This window comes from Rhinolophus sinicus, linkage group LG06 (genome assembly GCF_036562045.2).
Source record: "Rhinolophus sinicus isolate RSC01 linkage group LG06, ASM3656204v1, whole genome shotgun sequence".
Taxonomy (NCBI): domain Eukaryota; kingdom Metazoa; phylum Chordata; class Mammalia; order Chiroptera; family Rhinolophidae; genus Rhinolophus; species Rhinolophus sinicus.
In genome coordinates this window covers 111282482-111301716 of record NC_133756.1, presented here as the reverse complement: position 1 = coordinate 111301716, position 19235 = coordinate 111282482, and the positions used below count along the sequence as shown (strand labels likewise).

Here is a 19235-nt window from a genome sequence, read left to right as displayed (position 1 = left end):
GTCAAAGATAGGGGTTCTAGAGTCAGGCTGACAGTGCTCAGATCCCAGCTTTGCTAATTACCACATCCCCCCTGCCGAATCAGTATCTCACCTGATTTCCTTATAGACATCGTGCATTTAACATTTCCAAAAACGTACTCTTGATGTTTTCACCCAATCTTCTTGTCCATGGTTTTCCCCTTTTTACCGTGTTTCCCCAAAAATAGGACCTAGCGAGACAATCAGCTCTAATGCGTCTTTTGGAACAAAAATTAATATAAGACCTGGTATTATATTATGTTATATAATGTCATGTCATGTCATGTCATGTCATGTCATGTCATGTCATGTCATATCATATCATATCATATCATATCATATCATACCCGGTCTTTTATTATAGTAAAATAAGACCGGGTCTTATATGCGTTTTTGCTCCAAAAGATGCATTAGAGCTGATTGTCCGGCTAGGTTTTATTTTTGGGGAAACACAGTAGAACTAACAGTTCTACTCTGCTATTGCTCAGCAGACAAACACTAGTTTCAGTACCACTGTAGTTTAAACATATTGCTCTATTGTGTTCTGGCTTGCATTTGTTCTGCCAAGAAACCTGTTTTTTTTATGTTCCTCTCTTCATAATATCTTTGGGTTTGGTTGAGATTCTCAGATCAAAATGACCATATTTCTAACAAATTTAAAAAAAGTCTATTTGGTACTCCAAAGTCTGCTTTATCTGGTACCACAGTCCCTAAAAGGTTTTGTTGTTTTACTCTTTTTACTCTGAGTGTTTCATCTAAATATTGCTGTGTCTTAAAGATTACAATTCTTTCTTCTGCAGTGTCTCGTGTGATATTAATTATCATTTCAGACACTTTGTTGTCACTATATGTTTAGTGTGGGTTTATTTCATAGCTTCCATTTTTCTCCTTTTTATTTATATTTCTTTTCCTACTTGTTTTGAGTGATTGACACATTTTAATAGCTTTTAAAATTTTGTCTTCCAGTTTCATCATCTACGTCATTTCTTAGTTTTTTTTGTTGGTTAAGTTTTCTCGTGATTATAGACCATCATATTTTCCTATGGGAGGGAAGGTTGAGGACAAACATCAAGAATTTATTTTTAGAAATGTTAAATATGTGACATCTATAAGGCAACCAATTGAGGTATTGATTAGGTAGTGGGGATCTAGGCATTTATCTTAGAGAAATATATAATCAAGGGATAGTGTCAGAATGATTGTACAAGCATTACCTATAATAAGAAAATCCTAGAGACAACCTAAATATTTGACAGTAGGTATATAGGTAAGTAAATTATGGTTCCACTATATTAGACAGCTACTAAAATTATGTTTTTGAAGGTAGAATATGAGAAAATACTCAAGTTATAATGTTAAATTAAAAATGAAAAAAACACACATTATACATAGTATGGTCCAAATTTTACAAACAAATATGTAGACATAGAAAAAAACCTCAAAAACGTAACAAATATTAATAATGACTATATTTCTGTGGTAAAATAGTAATTTTTCTTTTTCTTTATACTTTTGTTATTTTACAACTTTTATACAAATAGATATTATTCAACAATTAAGCAAAATAATAAAATAAGATAGAACTTATTGGAAAGAAATGATTATAGAGGGGGAGAAGACAAAAAGGGCAAGTAATAGATATAGAGATAAATATTGAAAAGTTGTTTGGGGCAAGTGTATGAAGGCAATATTTTTAAATGATTTTTACTTAGATATAGTTTGCTTCATTATCTAGATTAATCAAATTACCTAGGAGCAAAAAATAAATAATACCACTTAAAATTAATGAAATGTATAAGTTTGTAATACAAAAGAATATAAGTCTTTGGAATGTAATCATTGTATTCCACAATTTTTCTATTAATATTCTGTTCGTTAAGGTGATCATTAATATTAATATGGTAACCTCACCCACAGCAACTAATGGTATAGGATATGGCAGGAAGTCACTCAGTGATTACAATGCTATCATGAGTCATTTTCAATTATGCATCCACATGTGGACAATTAGGAATCACCCATCTTTTGTCCGCTATTACTTTATTGACATATGGATATGAAAATAAACGCCCAATGACATCATAAAATGGTGACATGAGGTGAGTCTCTTGAAATCTCCCCTGGGATTTACAACAAATTGAAAAACTATAACCCCACAAAGGACTCCTTGGGCAGCAGACAGGCAAGATTAACAGGCACACTACTGAAATCATCTAAAGGTGGGCAAATTGTGCGAGCCGGGGAGGAGGAAGGGAAAAGTGCAGAGATGGGGATACGTGGAGGCCGGACGCAGAGCTAGCTCAGTGCTCCAAGTTCGCCGCATTCTGGAACTGCCGCAGTGGAGGGAGAGGGAAGAACCTGGACTGCTAGGGCTCTGTTTATGGCACACAGGGCTGAGGGGACAGCATATAACACCATTGAACCCAACATTCACAACAGAGACTGCAGAGCAAAGACTGAGGGAAGAAGACTGAAAACGGTGGTTTAGGCCCTCACTGAGAGCAGAGAATGGAAGCTTTAGGCACTGAACCTAGCTGCCCCCTCCCTACCCTACCAGAGCTCGCCCCACCACCACCCAGTAGTAGTTTCAGATCAAAAGAACAGAATATTTGCAGTTCTGAAAACTGTGGTTCATAGAAATGGACTCACAGCCCAACTATTACAGGCAAAGGGGAGGGAGCAATGGAAGGAGGACAGGCTGTGGTGGTGATCACCGCCATTGCTCTGGGCCACCTCTCACAACCCATCCCACCCTTGTCCCCACCTATCTGGGAAGATACCTACAGGAGTAAACAGAGCTGCTGAAACACATGGGCTCTGAATCTGGTGCAGAAAGAGCTTTGGAACTTCAGAAGTTCCCCATATCCCATCATGGAGGTGGCACTCTATGACCCAGGTGAACTGTTCACAGAGGAGAAGCCCACCTTCCAGGCAATCACCCCATTGTGTGAGAAGCTGGAATAGTGCAGAGAAAACATAACACTACAGTGTGAGAGAGAAAAAAAGGCTGCAGTCAGAGAGAAAATAAAACATTCTACCAACACATACTGGAAAACAAAAGAAAGACCTCTTCCTATCAACCTGTTGCAGAAGCCACTCCTGTAGATGTCTAGGAAGAGAAATAATAAATCATTAATTGCCATGAATAACCAAGGTAACAGGACAGCCCAGAAAGAAAATGAAAAGTCTCCAGAAAATGAACTTAAAGACATGGAAATATGCGACTTAAATGACAGAGAATTCAAGATTGCTGTGTTTAAAAAAACTCAATGAGATGCAAGAAAACACAGACAGGCAGTTTAAGGAACTCAAAAACACAATCAAAGAACAACATGAACATTTTACCAAAGAGATTAAAATTTTAAAAAAGAACCAAATAGAATTTCTGGAGATTAAGAACTCAATAAAAGAAATGAAGAATGAAATAGCTAGCTTAGGTAGCAGAGTTGACCAGATGGAGGAAAGAATTAGTGATATAGAAGATAGAAATCTGGAAATGACATGAACAGAAGAAGAAAGAGACTTGAGCCATAAAAGAAATGAAATAACTCTACAAGAACTTTCTGACTCCATCAGAAAGAGCAACATAAGAATAATGGGCATACCAAAGGAGAAGAAAGAGAGAAGGGGACAGAGAGTATATTCAAACAAATAGTCAATGAGAAATTCCCAAACTTGTGGAAAGAACTGGATCCTCGAATCCAAGAAGCAAATAGAACACCTAATTACCTCAACCCCAAGAGGCCTTCTCCAAGGTACATTGTATTGAAGCTGTCAAAAATTAATGACAAAGAAAGAATCCCCAAGGCAGCCAGGTAAAAAAGGTGGTAACTTACAAAGGAAAGCCCATTGGATTATCATCAGATTTTTCAGCAGAAACTCTACAAGCCAGGAGGGAGTGGAATCCAATATTCAAACCATTGAAAGAAAGAAATTATGAGCCAAAAATTACATATCCAGCAAAGATATCCTTTAGATATGAAGGAGGAATAAAGACCTTTCCAGACATACAGAAACTGAGGGAATTTTCTAACACATGACCTGCACTACTAGAAATACCAAAGGAGGCTATTTGACCAGCATAAATAGGGATAATTTGTGACAACTCAAAACATAAAAGAGGGGAGAGTAAAGGCCTGAACCGGAATATGGGAAAAGAGAAAGTAAGCATGCTGAAGAAAATGGAATACTCTAAATATGAAACTTTCTTTTCCATAAACTTAATGGTAACCACTCAAAAAAAATCTACAACTGACATATATAACGTAATAAAAGAAGAAACAGAGGGAAAAAATCATAGAATACCACCACACAAAAATAAAAGACAACAACAAAAAGGCAAAGAAACAATGGAGACAGTTTTACCAGAAAACCAAAGATAGAGTGATAGGAAATCCTCACATATTAATAATCACCCTAAATGTAAATGGACTGAACTCACCAATAAAAAGGCACAGAGTAGCAGATTGGATCAAAAAACTAAACCCAACCATATGCTGCTTCAAGAGACACATCTCAGCTACAAGGACAAACACAGACCAAAAGTGAAAGGGTGGAAATTGACACTCCGAGCAAATGGTATTAAGAGAATATCAGGTGTAGCTATACTGATATCAGATGAAACATACTTCAGGATCAAAAAGGTAACAAGAACAAAGATGGACATTTCATAATGATTAAGGGGACTATATAACAAGAAGACATAACAGTCATCAATATTTATGCTCCCAATCAGGGAGCACCAAAATATTCTAAGCAACTAATAACAGAACTCATTGGAGAAATTGACCAAAACGCAATTATAGTAGGGGACCTAAATACATCATTGACAGCTATGGATAGATCATCCAAACAGAAAATAAATAACAAAATAGCAGCCCTAAATGACACACTAGATGAAATGGACATAATTGACATTTATAGAGCAATTCATCCTGGAACATCAAACTATATATATATTTTTCCTAGTGTACATGGAACATTCTCAAGGATAGACCACATATTGGCACATAAAACTAGCCTCAGCAAATTTAAGAAGATTGAAATCATACCAAGTATATTCTCTAATCACAAGACTTTGAAATTGGATATCACCTGCAAAAAGGAAGCACAAATATGTGGAGATTAAACAACAAACTTTTGAAGAACGACCAGGTCAAAGAAGAAATTAGAGGAGAGATCAAAAGATACATAGAAACAAATGACAATGAAAATACATCCTACCAAATTTTTTGGGCTGCAGCTAAAGCATTTTTAAGAGGGAAATTTATATAGTTACAGGCCTATCTCAAGAAACAAGAAAAATCCCAGATATATAACCTCATGTTACACCTTAAAGAACTAGAAAAAGAAGAACAAATGAAACCCAAGGTCAGCAGAAGAAAGGAAATAATAAAAATCAGGGCAGAACTAAATGAAATAGAGAACAAAACAACAATAGAAAAAATTAATGTGACAAAGAGCTGGTTCTTTGAAAAGATTAATAAAACTGACAAACCCTTGACTAGACTTACTAAGATAAAAAGAGAAAAGACACTAATAAACAAAATCAGAAATTAAAGAGGGGAAATTATCACGTATGCCACAGAAATTCAAAGGATCATCCAAGAATACTATGAAGGACTATATGTCACCAAATTCAATAACCTAAAAGAAATGAACAAATTCTTAGAAACATATACCCTTCCTAGGCAGAATCACGAATAATTGGAAAACCTAAATAGACTGACCACCAGTATGGAGACTGAAGCAGTCATCTGAAACCTTCCCAAAAGCAAAAGTCCAGGACCAGATGGCTTCACCTGTGAATTCTACCAAACCTTCAAAGAGGATCTAATACCTGTCCTACTCAAACTCTTCCAAAAAATTGAAGAAGACACAATACTCCTTAACTCATTTTATGAGGCAAACATTACCCTGATCCAAAACCTCGTAAGGATGACACACACAAAAAAAACTACAGACCAACATCTCTGATGAATACAGATGCAAAAATCCTAAACAAAATTCTAGCAAATTGAGTGCAACAATGCATTAAAAAGATTATTCATCATGACCAAGTGGGGTTCATCCCAGGAGCACAAGGATGGTTCAACATACACAAATCCATCAATATGCTATATCACATAAAGAAAATAAAGGATACAAATCTTGCGATTATATCAATTGATGCACAAAAAGCGTTTGACAAGATACATCATCCATTAATGATTAAAACAATTAATAAAATAGGTATAGATGGAAAATACCTTACCATAATAAAGGCCATATAGGACAAACCCTCAGCTATTCTCATAATTAACAGTGAAAAACTGAAGCCCTTTGCTCTATGTTCAGGAACACAACAGGGCTTTCCACTATCACCTCTGCTTTTCAAAATAGTGTTGGAAGTCCTCGCCAGAGAAATCAGGCAAGACAAAGAAATAAAAGGCATTCAAATTGGGAATAAAGAAGTTAAATTGTCACTCTTTCCAGATCACATGATGCTATATATAGAAAACCCTAAAGACTCCACCAAAACGCTATTAGAAGCAATAAATGAATATAGTAAAGTTGCTGGCTACAAAATCAATGTACAAAAGTCCACTGCATTCTTATACACTAACAATGAAATCTCAGAAAAAGAAATAGAAAACAAAAACAAATCAAGTCCTTTTACAATAGTACCAAAAATAATAAAATACCTAGGAATAAACTTAACCAAGAATGTGAAGGACCTATATGCTGAAAACTATAAGACGTTTTTAAAAGAAATTCAAGAGGACACAAAGAAATGGAAAGACATTCTATGCTCATGGATTAGAAGAATCAACATAGTTAAAATGGCCATATTACCCAAAGCAATACACAGATTTAATGCAATCCCCATCAAAATCCCAACAGCATTTTTTAAAGAAATAGAACAAAAAATCATCAAATTTGTATGGAACCAGAAAAGACCCTGAATAGCTAAGGCACTCCTAAGAAAAAAGAACAATGCTGGAGGTATCACACTCCCTGACTTTAGCTTGTACTACAGGGCAACAATAATCAAAACAGCATGGTATTGGCAGAAAAACAGACACATAGACCAATAGAATAGAATTGAGAACCCAGAAATAAACCCACATAAATATGGACAGTTAATTTTTGGTAAAGAAGCAAAAAAAAACATACAATGGAGAAATGACAGCCTCTTCAATAAATGATGCTGGGAGAATTGGTAAGCCACATGCAAAAGAATGAAACTGGACTGCTATCTGTCACCATATAGCAAAATTAGTTCAAAATGGATCAAAGACCTAAGCATAAGACCTGAAACAATAAACTGCATAGAAGAAAACATAGGTACTAAACTTATGGACCTTGGGTTCAAAGAGCATTTTATGCATTTGACTCAAAAGGCAAGGGAAGTAAAAGCTGAAATAAATGAATGGGACTATATGAAACTTAAAAGCTTCTGCACAGCAAAAGAAACCATTGACAAAATAAAGAGGCCACCAACTGAATGGGAGAAGATTTTTGCAAACAGTGCTTCCGATAAGGGGCTAGTATCCAGAATATACAAGGAACTCATGCAACTCAACAACAAAAAAACAAACAACCCAATTGATAAATGGGCAGAGGACCTAAAGAGACATTTCTCCAAAGAGGACATGCAAAATGGCAAATAGACATATAAAAAAATGCTCAACATCACTAATCATCAGAGAAATGCAAATAAAAACCACAATGAGATATCACCTCACCCCAGTCAGAATGGCTATCATCAACAAGACAAATAGTAACAAGTGTTGGAGAGGCTGTGGAGAAAAAGGAACCCTCATACACTGTTGGTGGGAAGGCAGACTGGTGCAGCCGCTATGGAAGGCAGTGTGGAGGTTCCTCAAAAAATTAAGAATAGAATTACCATATGACCCAGCAATCCCTCTCCTGGGTATCTAGTCAAAAATATCTGAAAACATTTATCCATAAAGACTTGTGCTCCAATGTTCATTGCAGCTTTATTTACAGTGGCCAAGACATGGAAAAAAAAACCAAAATGTCTTTCGATAGATGAATGGATAAAGAAGTTGTGGTATATATACACAATGGAATACTATTCGGTGGTAAGAAAAGATGAAATAGTACTATTTGTGACAACATGGATGGATCTTGAGAGTATAACGCTAAGTGAAATAAGGCAGACAGAAAAAGTAGAGAAGCATATGATTTCACTGATATATGGTATATAAAACTGAAAACAAACAAATGAAGGAAGAAAAACTCATAGACATAAACAATAGTTTAGGGGTTACTAGAGGGCAAAGGGGGAGAGGGGACTCTAGAAGAGGGTAAACAGGGTCTAATATATGGTGATGGAAAGAGAACTGACTCTGGGTTGTGAACACACAATATGAGATATAGATGACGTATCACAGAATTGTATACCTGAAATCTATGTAACTTTACTAACAATTGTCACCCCAATAAACTTTAATTAAAATAAAAAAAGAAAAAGAAAATAAACTCCCGGGAAAGGAGGCCATGTTTACTTGTTTGAGTCATAAGGTATAGCTTGTTTCAATATCATACAGATAAGGGTCAGAAATAAGCAGTGCATTGTATTGGTGAGAGCCATTAACTTGCAATGCAAGGGGCAGTGGTCAATTAATATTTGATTGCTTCTACAGTGGTCCCTACAAAATTTTCCATTGCCCATTATTTATCCTTTTATGCCTCAACCAGCCCTGAAGACTAAGGATGAACTTATTCTATTAAAATTTAATACAGCGTTGATTAATCAACAATAGTTTTAGATGTGCAATAACTGTCTTCCTAAAATTATAAGGCTTAGTGTTGTATGTTTATGTCTGGCTAATTCATGAGGTACATAGGAACTGATAAATATCTGTGAAAGACAGTTTTAAAATACCCATTACTATTTCACTTTTTCTACATTAAATTCATTTCCCTGACAGCAAACAGCAGGTCAACATGTTTTCCAATACGTATTTGGATATCTTCCTTTAATTAAGATTTGTCAGCTTCCCCATTAGCATACCCACTCACTGTTTCTAACAGGTATAGATAATAGCTCTAGCTATCATGCCTCCCAGTTTATGTAACTAAACCTAAATGGCTGTGTGCAGCTACCATTAATAAAGAGAAAACTCCCCTTGAGGCTTTCACTTACTGGTATATCCTCCATCTGTGTCACTAGTTTTGCCTCTCTTGCCCATTCCCATTACTACGCTTTGCTTCAAAACCGTCATGATAGTGCCAGGCTCTCCACAGGAGAAACCAGGCATGCAGCGCAGGGCAAAACGGATAAATCTGCGACACTGCTGATGAACCTTTGATTTGTTTGCTTTGCAATGCACTTTATAAAAGTGGTGAGGAGTCTGATGCCATGTTTTGCAAGATTTTTTAAAGGGAAAAGCTACATGGTGATAGTTGTTGAGAGTTACTATGAATACAATAGGCCAAAATCAAGAAATTATCCAGTGGAAAATTGTATTTAGCCACAGAGGCCAGACAGATAGACTGGCTTCTTTTTTTTTTTTTTTAATCATATTTGGTTCCTGTATTAGATTGTCAATGCAGGTAGTACTAGATATTTGTTGTACTCATAAAAATAAAGACCCTTAATAAAGCATTAAGACTATAATGACTTTCTGTAATAAAATGTTCTAATGTGCCCTGTAAGATAAATGCGTTGAAAAAACGTATATGTACTGAAGATTACTTTTGAGCAGCTACATAATATTGTTGGCTACATTTCCATTCCATAGAGGATATTTACCAAAAAATGACTTTATTTGTGGAGTAATTCATCCTAAATTCTTGATTTAAATAATAGTGATAATGGCTAACATTTATTAGGTACTTACTTTTTCCCAAGCCCTTCACATGTATTAACTCAGTTTATAGTCACAATAAATCTATAAGGAAGAAAGTATTATTCTGCTCCTTTTATAAATGAGAAAACTGAGGCAAAGCGCAGTGACGTAACATACCCAAGGTCACACACAGTGAGGAAGTGATTGAGATGGGATCCTGAGCAGTGGGGCTCGAGGGCCCACAGACCTGTTCAGTGCTCTAATGATCCTAATTGTAGAGCTGGATCCCTTATCTGTGTAGGGCACACTCAGTTCTTTCCTACTAGGGTAAAGGTGTATAAGAAAACATATCTTTCCTGTATCAGAAAGAACTTCCAGTTCATCTAGAAATGGGTTCAAGTCATTAAACATAAGTTAAAAAGAAGAGAGAGTCTAGCACCTGCCCAGACTTTAATCTGATGGAACATCCTTTGAGAGCCTGTCCCAAATGGTGACCTAAACCTTGAACCGTTATTAAGAGGCTGTTTCTATTACACAGAAATAATAACTGACAAATTCAGGTAACGTAGCTCAGTGTTCCTCAAACTTGGGCACTCACACACACCTTGTGATTTGTGGTATGTGACAGGGACTGAGAATCCCCAGAAAAATCCTACCTGGTGTGTCCACTTCAATGTAAGATTTTCGTTAAAAATGAGTTAATTTGTAATCAAAGTGTTTTCATATTAAAGCAAACAAGGCTATTTCCCAAGCTTTTATGACAAAATAACAAGATTTTGTGTTTCCTGCTTAAACAGAAAGCTTCATGTTCTACTCCAGATCCCAAGGAAAATAAGTTGATTTTTCAAGGCCTGTATGTGGTAGAAATATTTGAGGAACAGTGGGTGGTTTAGCCTCTAACTAATCTGATCTACAAAGTTAAACACCAAAGGAAAAAAATCAGTAACCATGACACTTATTTTGTTTCTGAATGATTATTCTGTAGGTGATAAAAAGTGTAAAAATGGTCAGTAGTAAGTAAGCCTGGCTGCAGCAGGCCTGATACGCTTATATAGGTTGGTGCAAAAGTAATTGCGGTTTTTGCAATTATTTTTAACCTTTTAAACTGCAATTACTTTTGCACTAAACTAAGAGACTATTAGCTGGTGAATATAGCTCTAAAGAGTGGTTCAGATTCCTCCATTCCTTTTCTTTTCCACTGCTGCTTCTTCTCCAGTCTCCTCCAGCTGCCGTAATGTTTCCTCTTTCTTCAGAGGTCCCTCTAATCCATACAGGAGTCAGAGTTTTTTTGTTTTTAAATATAAATCAGATCATTTCAGTCTCCTGATTAGTACTGTTTAATAGATTCTCAATGCATTTTAAATTAAACCTACACTTTTTCATCATTACCTCCAAAGTCTTATGTCGTCTGGCTCCTGACTCCTCCAACTTAATTTTCTGTCATGTTCCCATTAGCTCATTTCTTTCCAGCTGCACTGCACTTCCTTATATTTTGGGAACATGCTAAACTTATTCCTACCTCAGTGATTTTGGTCTTTCTATTTCCTCTTCCTGGAATGCTCTTTCTCTGATCTTTATATCACTGCTTTTCTTTTTCCTTTTTATTCACACGTCTCAGTTCATGTGCTATCTCCCCCAGAGAAGCATTCCCTGGCTATTCTATTCAATATTGTTCTCTTCCCCAATCACTGTCGATCGTGTTATCCTTATATTTTTTATAGCACTTATCACTATCTGAACTTACCTCATTTACCTATACAGCTGCTATTCAATATACTAGAATGTAAACTCCACGAGGACAAGAACCTTATCTGGTTTGTTCCCAATTATAGCTGTGTTGCTTATAATAACCGTGCTTGGCACATGGTAGAAACTGAATATTCATTGAATGAGTAAATGAATGAAAGAAAGAGGAAAAACAACTGGAATACATTTCAGATAGTATACCCAGTAAGCTAGTGTACTATAATTTGGGGAGAACAGAATGGAGGCAGACTAGTCTGATGGGTTCATATCTATCTAGTAAATAAGGGAGACAAACTGGTAAATATCAGAGTCACAATTTGGATGGTCCTCAAAAGTTTCCAGAGACAAGAAATCTTTCCTGAGACTTTATTTAGCTTTTGCTTTTTGATCAACCAAAGTAGGTGAGGGGACATTGTATAGAGCCAGTCAGAAAGACACCTGGGTATTCTCAGTTTAGGGCCAGGTGAACTTGGTTTCCTTCACTGGGAAATGTATCACTCACAGCTACAGTTTAGGTCCTTGGCTTTCATAATGACATTTATCATACTCATAACTTGGAAATTGTCCCCATATCTTGAAAGGGAAGTTTTACTTTGCATCCCCACTGTTTTTCCTTGGTGTCATTTTAATGCCGATGATTTGTTTATACATCTTGTGAATATTTAGCAAATGGTGAGAGTGTGTGGTTGCATGTCTTATGAGTGACCAGGGAAGACTTGACCCAGTAGAGCTGGAATCCATAGCTGTAGGTAATATACAAAGTGGGCGCTGCTCATTGATGATTATTGACTGATTGTAGTATTTTGTAATTGTGAGCTTCTTATTCCACCCAAAAAGAAAAAAAACAGTTAACATCAGTTTAGAGGAACAGAAAGAATACTGGATTGGGTGTCTGAAAACATGGGTTCTAAATATGATTGTACATCTTACACGTTATGGGACGTAGAGATAGCTAACAAATCATGATGAGCCTTGTGTTCCTTACCCACTAAGTGAAGTAAGATTAGATCCTATATTCATTTATGACCCTTCCAACTATGATAGCCTATAATTCTTTGTGTCAAAAAAACATCTCAGCGTCATTATGATTGCTTTCTTTTCCAAAAATCGAAGACCAGAATATTTATATCACAATTATGTTGATTTACAGGGGACTCAATAGGCTTTCTATTAAGAAAATTTTTCCCAAGGGCTTTTAGTTTATGCTCCCTTTCTTTAAATCAATGGAAAAACAAAATTTCCTAGTTTAGTCAGGTATACATTTCCTTTACTAGTAAGAAGAGATTTTTAAAAAATTCTAGCTAATAATCAAAATTCTTTTAAAAATCCTTATATTTCCCAATGAAAGTGAATATGAATCAAGAAAATAGAGAAATGTTTCTTGCAACAAGGTAAGATGTTATGAGCATATGGAATCAAAGGCTGACAATTTACTATGATTCTATAGATTGAAGGTTCCCATTTTCACTGAAGTGTTTCCCCATCAGCTTAAGTCCAATCATTAGAAATTAATTGCCTTCATTCATAGGAAAATAAAAAGTAGATCTCAAATATGAGCTACTACTACTTTAGCAATTTTAATATTAAATAATAATTTTATATGACCATCTAAAGATGACAACTTTCACATATATTATCACATAGAAACCTCAAAATTCCATGAGATTAGAAGACTCTTTACCTCAAATTTATAGATGAGAAAATTAATATTTTGAGAGATTAAACAACTTGTTCAGGGGCATCTAGGTAGTAAGTGGTAGGGCCAGGGTTAGAACTCAGTTTCCTAGTACAAGTCCAGTCCTCTTCATCTATTTCTCTATGGAAAGAGACTGCATAAGACAAAATTTGGGGATGAGTCCTTTGAAGACTGACCGACTGGCATTCAAATTTTGATTCTGCTGTTTGGTCACTGTACAATAGGAAGGAATTACTTAAACTCCTTTTTGTTATCTGTAAGAATTAAGAGCATCGTATATGTAATACAGCAGCAATAATATACATTAAAGCACTCAGTGTTTGCAGTATATAGTAGCAATCTTTGTGTTTTAACTACTCTATGTATATGTAATCTTACCACTAGTTTGCACAGGAGAGAAGGGATAGGAATATAAAGATAATTTAAAGGTAGGTACCAGTTTTCTTTATAAGCCTTACATTTCAAACTGTAATATTAATAGGACCATTCATTTTATTCTATTTCACATTGTTGAGTATGCATGTGCTATGCTATCCCCTACCACAAATGTCCTTTTGGATCTTTTGACGCTCTGATGAATGCCTACACATTTTTTTGAGCTCAAACTCCAGATGAGGGTAAAAGGGATCAACTATATGGTGATAGAAAGAAAACTGAATCTGGGTGGTGAACATACTATGTGGTATATAGATGATGTATTACAGAATTGTACACCTGAAACCTATGTAACTTTGCTAACAATTGTTACCCCAATAAACTAATTTTTTTAAAAAAAGAAGAAAACAAATACTTTCTCTGCTGACATAGGCTGTTCCTGTGACAGTCATGTTAAGCTCACATTCACTTATAAATATTTGCTAAGCACCAGGTGGTACGGGGGAGCTCTGCTAGGGCTACATGAGAGGACTTCATAGACTGATCTAATGTTGTTTGTTTGCTAGTAGTTCCCTATGTTGGGATTTTATAGACCGTTTACATTTAAAAGTGAGACTGATGAAAAGTTGCCAACTTTTAATGTTTTTAAATAAGGATATAATAAAATAAGGACCTGCCATTGACCACTGCAAAAGAAATGGCATTTGACACCAAAGCCTAAAATCTCAGGATAAAAAATAATAATAATAATAATAATAGATTAGGCTTTATGGAAAACTTCATGGGAGGTCTGCATGATTTAAATCCACTGATTTAAATATATTTTTCCCTAGGGATCCACTGATTTAAATATATTTTTCTTCCAATTTGATCGTACTTAGAGATGTTTTTATTTTCTCATTCAGTTTCGCATTCCTGGTGCAGTGCACACTGTCTAGTAGGAAGTATCAATAAATATTTATGAATGAGGCAGCAAATTTGCCTCTGAGCAAATATCTGAGAAAACAGCTGCAGCACAGAGCACCTGCGAGAGGACACAGCAGTGGTGAGAGAGTGGGGAAGGTGTGTGTGTGTGCGTGTGTGTGTATGTGTGTGTAAACTGATATACCTAATTTACTTTACAAATTTGCCAGGCACCAGCCATTTAGAAGATATCATGCAGTTATAAGTGAGATTATCCTGTCCTAGAATAAGGGAGGAGCTGGGGCAAGAAGTAAGATACTGAGGCATATCGCTGTAAGAAGAAATGGACTCTCTTCCTGGGACACCATTTAAAATATTCCATGTGACATCTCAGGTGGATTAAGAACTATAACAAGTATAGCTATAGTAAATAGATAACATTAATATTCCTTATGTGTTAGGCACTGTTATAAGTTGTTTGCATGCATTATCTCATTTAATCATCACAACAACCTGAAGTAGATGTGATTATTATTCCCATTACACAGATAAAGAAATTGAGGCTTTCAATGGTTAAATGATTTGCCCAGCATCACACAGCCAGAGGTAGAAGTAGGTCTTAACACTAATATAGCTATCTTTAGAACTTAACAAAACTCTTGGGTCCTTTTCTAGCCACATATTTCTACAATCAGCACAGTTTTATGAGAGTTGTTATTCATTTTTAAAATGAGAAAATTAAAATGTTTCTTTCAAACCAGGATTTTAAAGCTGGCTAGGCATCCAGTTTTTCTACTTGAAAGCTGTGTGACCATAAGCAAGTTCCTTAACATCGCTGAGCTTCAATTTCTACATCTCTAAAATGTGGATGCAAGCCCTTCTTTCTGTGTTTTTGGGAGGATTAAATGGATAGAGTACATAAAATAGTTAGCAAAGGATGTGGATTATGAAGGGGATTTAATAAGTGTTAATTCACTATGGGGCCTAGAAAGATAAAATATTTTTGGATTAAAATCATACGAAATATTAGAAATAGGATAAGAGCAAATAGATTACTGCTCAGGAGAACAGAGATGCCTATATTTACACAATTTTTTAGAGAACCATGAAGATTTCTTTGCTGCAGCCATCGCCCTAATTTCAATTAAGAACATAGCGATTAGACATTTCAGCACAGGGATAAGTTTGTATTTGATTTACTCCACAGATGCACATTTCTAGCATCTCAACATCCCATTCATTGGCTAAAGATGTAACAAGCTACTTCAGCAAACCTGAAATTGCAAGATACATGGAAAATGCTTAATCATTTAAAAAGAAATAGCAAAGGAATGAAAAGACCAAAGCACACATGGGTACCAGTGAGGAAATTTGTTAAACGGATGGAAGCCTCCTCTAATTTTTTAAAGGCTGACAAATAACTGCATTAGACAGTCAAGATATAAAATCAAAAGGGTTCATCTCTAGTATTTTTACACACAAACACATTAAAAAAAAAAGTGTGCATCTCTATATATAATCTCATTTTAGGTAAAAGTATTGTTTACTGAGAAAAGCAAGTTCACAGCAATGTGTAAAATACAAACTTATTTTGTAAAAACAATATTGAGCCCCACCTATATCTGAGTATGCATTTGTACAGGTTTGTGTGAACACGGAGCAAGGATGAAAAGCTCATGCCAAAATGTCACATTGGGAACCTCAAGACTGGTGCCTTGGAGAGAGTTTGGGGGAGACTTTTATTTCTTCAACATCTTTGTGTTATTTCATGAAATGCAATGAGAACATATTACGTTGGGAGAAAAAAATGTAAGATAAAACAGAAAAAAATGTACATTATTATTGATCCATCTATTAATTCATTAATTTATTGATTATCCAATATTTATTAAATCCTTAATAGTGATGATTAAGTAAACTGACTTGATCTCTGTGAACTGTCAGACTTGACTTTTTCAGAGGTGTGCTGGCTAAATATGTGGTTTTCCTTTGTGGGATTCGCAATGTCATCCTGTGCTCTGTCCTAAACTCCTGCCCTGTTCCCTTTTGGGATTAATAGGACATATTAAATTCAAACCATTTGTAGTTAATTTCATTCCTTTCTTTTGCACTGGTAGTAATTGCACTACAGGGAGGGTTGATTGACTCCCCAATTCCACCGAATTGTGGGTGGCTATTAGTGGCAAGAACTGGAATTTAGAGACAAAAGACAAGAGTTTTAGCCCCGACTCTTCCACTCACCAGATATGTAATATTGGTATGTTAATTCTTTGTTTTTGAACCTCAGCACCACCTTCTCCCCTCCAGTAATAATATTACAGTTCAGTTATAAAGCTCAAATAGGATCAGATATTGAAAGTTAAAAAAATTGCAAGGTGATGGATAAGTATAAGCATGTTGCCCCGAAAATAAGACCTAGCTGGACCATCAGCTTTAATGCGTCTTTTGGAGCAAAAATTAATATAAGACCTGGTCTTATATTTTATATCATATCATATTATATTATTATATTATATTATATTACATTACATTACATTATATTATATAAGACTCAGTCTTATATAAAATCGGGTCTTATATTATATTATATAAGACCGGGTCTTATATTAATTTTTGCTCCAAAAGACGCATTAGGGCTGATGGTCTGGCTAGGTCTTATTTTTGGGGAAACACAGTATTACTATTTCTCCACAAAGAATCTGTGATTCTGCTTCCTAACAGAGAACAATGACACATATTTACAAGTATTTGCAGGTTTCCACTGGAAGCAAGACTGTAATACAAAAGTTTAAAAGGTGCTCAGAAGTCTCAGCCTCAAAGCAACAGCTGACACCTTAGACAAATGCAATTTCTTCCTGGCCATGATCACAAACCCAATTAACCAACAAGAATATCTGACCTGGTGTAATCATCTTCAACAAGCATGTGCTTTGGAATTGGTGAGTACCTTCCTGGAGAGATGGGCGGCAGGGAGGATTTATATTCTAAAGTGCCATTGTTGCCAGAAAGTAGATGGTTTTCCATCGGTGGAGAATAAGCTAAGGGGTGAAAAAAGAAGAGAGAAGAAAAGAAATCTGTTATGTGGGTGCTTCAATGTGTCATGCTACAGTTCTGTTAAAAATAGAAAGGCTTTGCTACATGTTCAGGATTTTCTTGTCCTCCAGGAGGGGGGAGTTACTGTTTGTTTGCCTTCAATATGTATAGGCACGGAATGACCTTTAGGACTGGAGAGATGTGATAATAGTTCTATCTGTGAGCCCTGTTAGTATAACTAGGTGAAGAGAGGAACTGGAGGAGAGACTCAGCACACACTTTTTTAGAATGATGATTAATTTTCTATTGAAATAAAAATGTTAGCTTTCTAATTGCAGAGCTCACGTTCTTTTCACATATTTAATATCCAACCATCAAGAGCATAAGTTTCCTAGGAACAAGTTCTCATATAAGACTTGAATCCCAAAATATGCTGTACTGTCATCCTAGAAAGGCTAAGAACTCTGGCCTTTCTTTTCTATTCCTCTACCCTACCTCATCTCCCTTTTGAGCGACTGAAAACACCCCCTAACTGGGTGTCCTGCCCTCCCCCCTCCTATTTTATACACTGAGAAGTCCAGCTCTGATCCTGCGGTCCTTTTGCTTAAATGTTCTTCATCGCCACTATTGTACTGAATATTAGCTTTCCCTTTCACCATTCTTACAAGATTCATCCATTTCAAATCCCCCTTACACGTGTCCTATGGTCTTCAAACAAAGCCTGCTCTTGCCAACATCTTTACCTTTGTTCCACTGTACCAACTACAACTACCACAATTTCTGTCTCCTATCCCATCTCTGATATTGGAGTCTTGCACAGTCTTCACGATAAAATTCAAATGCCACCTTCTGCATAAAATTTATTTTTTTTATCTTCTAAAGACAGATGATACCTCCTTCCTTTGAGTGTCCAAAGGACATTTATTTTTACCCTTCCCCTGGCATATACATCTGTCTTATTTTCTCACATATTGCTGCCATTTATATATCTGAATTAGTCTTCCTTCCAATTAAGGCTATGATTGTTATCTCCTCTGTAACCCACCTATTACATTTCAAGGTGTCTTGCACATATTAAAGTTACTCGACACATATTTCTTGAATTGAAAGCAAGTTTTGTTTTCTCCCTTTTCTCTCTTTGACTTTCACCTTATATGCCCTTCATGAAGTGGCTCTCAGAGTCTCAGGCTGATCTTTCTAAATTCATCCAGTTTGACAAACTTTGAAAGTTCAAACTCATATCCTAAGGTAAGGGTGATACCTCACCGTATGGCCTGCTTGAAAAAAAAAAAAGACATACTTTGCAGGAAATCATTTTAGAATCATCATTAAGAAAAGCAATAGCTAATGTAATGAGCAGGTAACAAATTATTCAACCTTTAAATTCCTCTCAAGAGGAACATCTAAATCTAAGAGAAGTTAAACGACTTGCTTAAGACTCTAGTACTAATTAATGGCAGGTCCTGAAGATATTCCGAATTTCCAACCTCAAAAGTTCGGAACGAACAAACTTACTGATGTCAACAAAACTGTCCCTTAAACTCACACCAAAAAAATGATTTGCTTCTAAATCTAGTCTGTAAAGACAAAACCTTAGATAAGGTTCTTTTTGACCTACTAAGAAGAGGAGAAAACATGGGGGCATATATAACAGCACAGCATCT

The 19235-nt window shown here is 35.8% G+C and overlaps 1 protein-coding gene across 18 annotated transcripts in view; it reads right to left on the bottom strand.

Annotated features, from left to right (window-relative positions):
- DLG2 (discs large MAGUK scaffold protein 2) overlaps window positions 1–19235 on the bottom strand; it is a 1902684-nt gene that overhangs the window by 454633 nt on the left and 1428816 nt on the right. For all 18 annotated transcript variants that reach the window (XM_074335659.1, XM_074335660.1, XM_074335661.1 and 15 more), the window contains one exon: window positions 17438–17576. In XM_074335659.1, the coding sequence (XP_074191760.1) occupies window positions 17438–17576 (139 nt within the window). The remainder of the gene's footprint in view (window positions 1–17437; window positions 17577–19235) is intronic.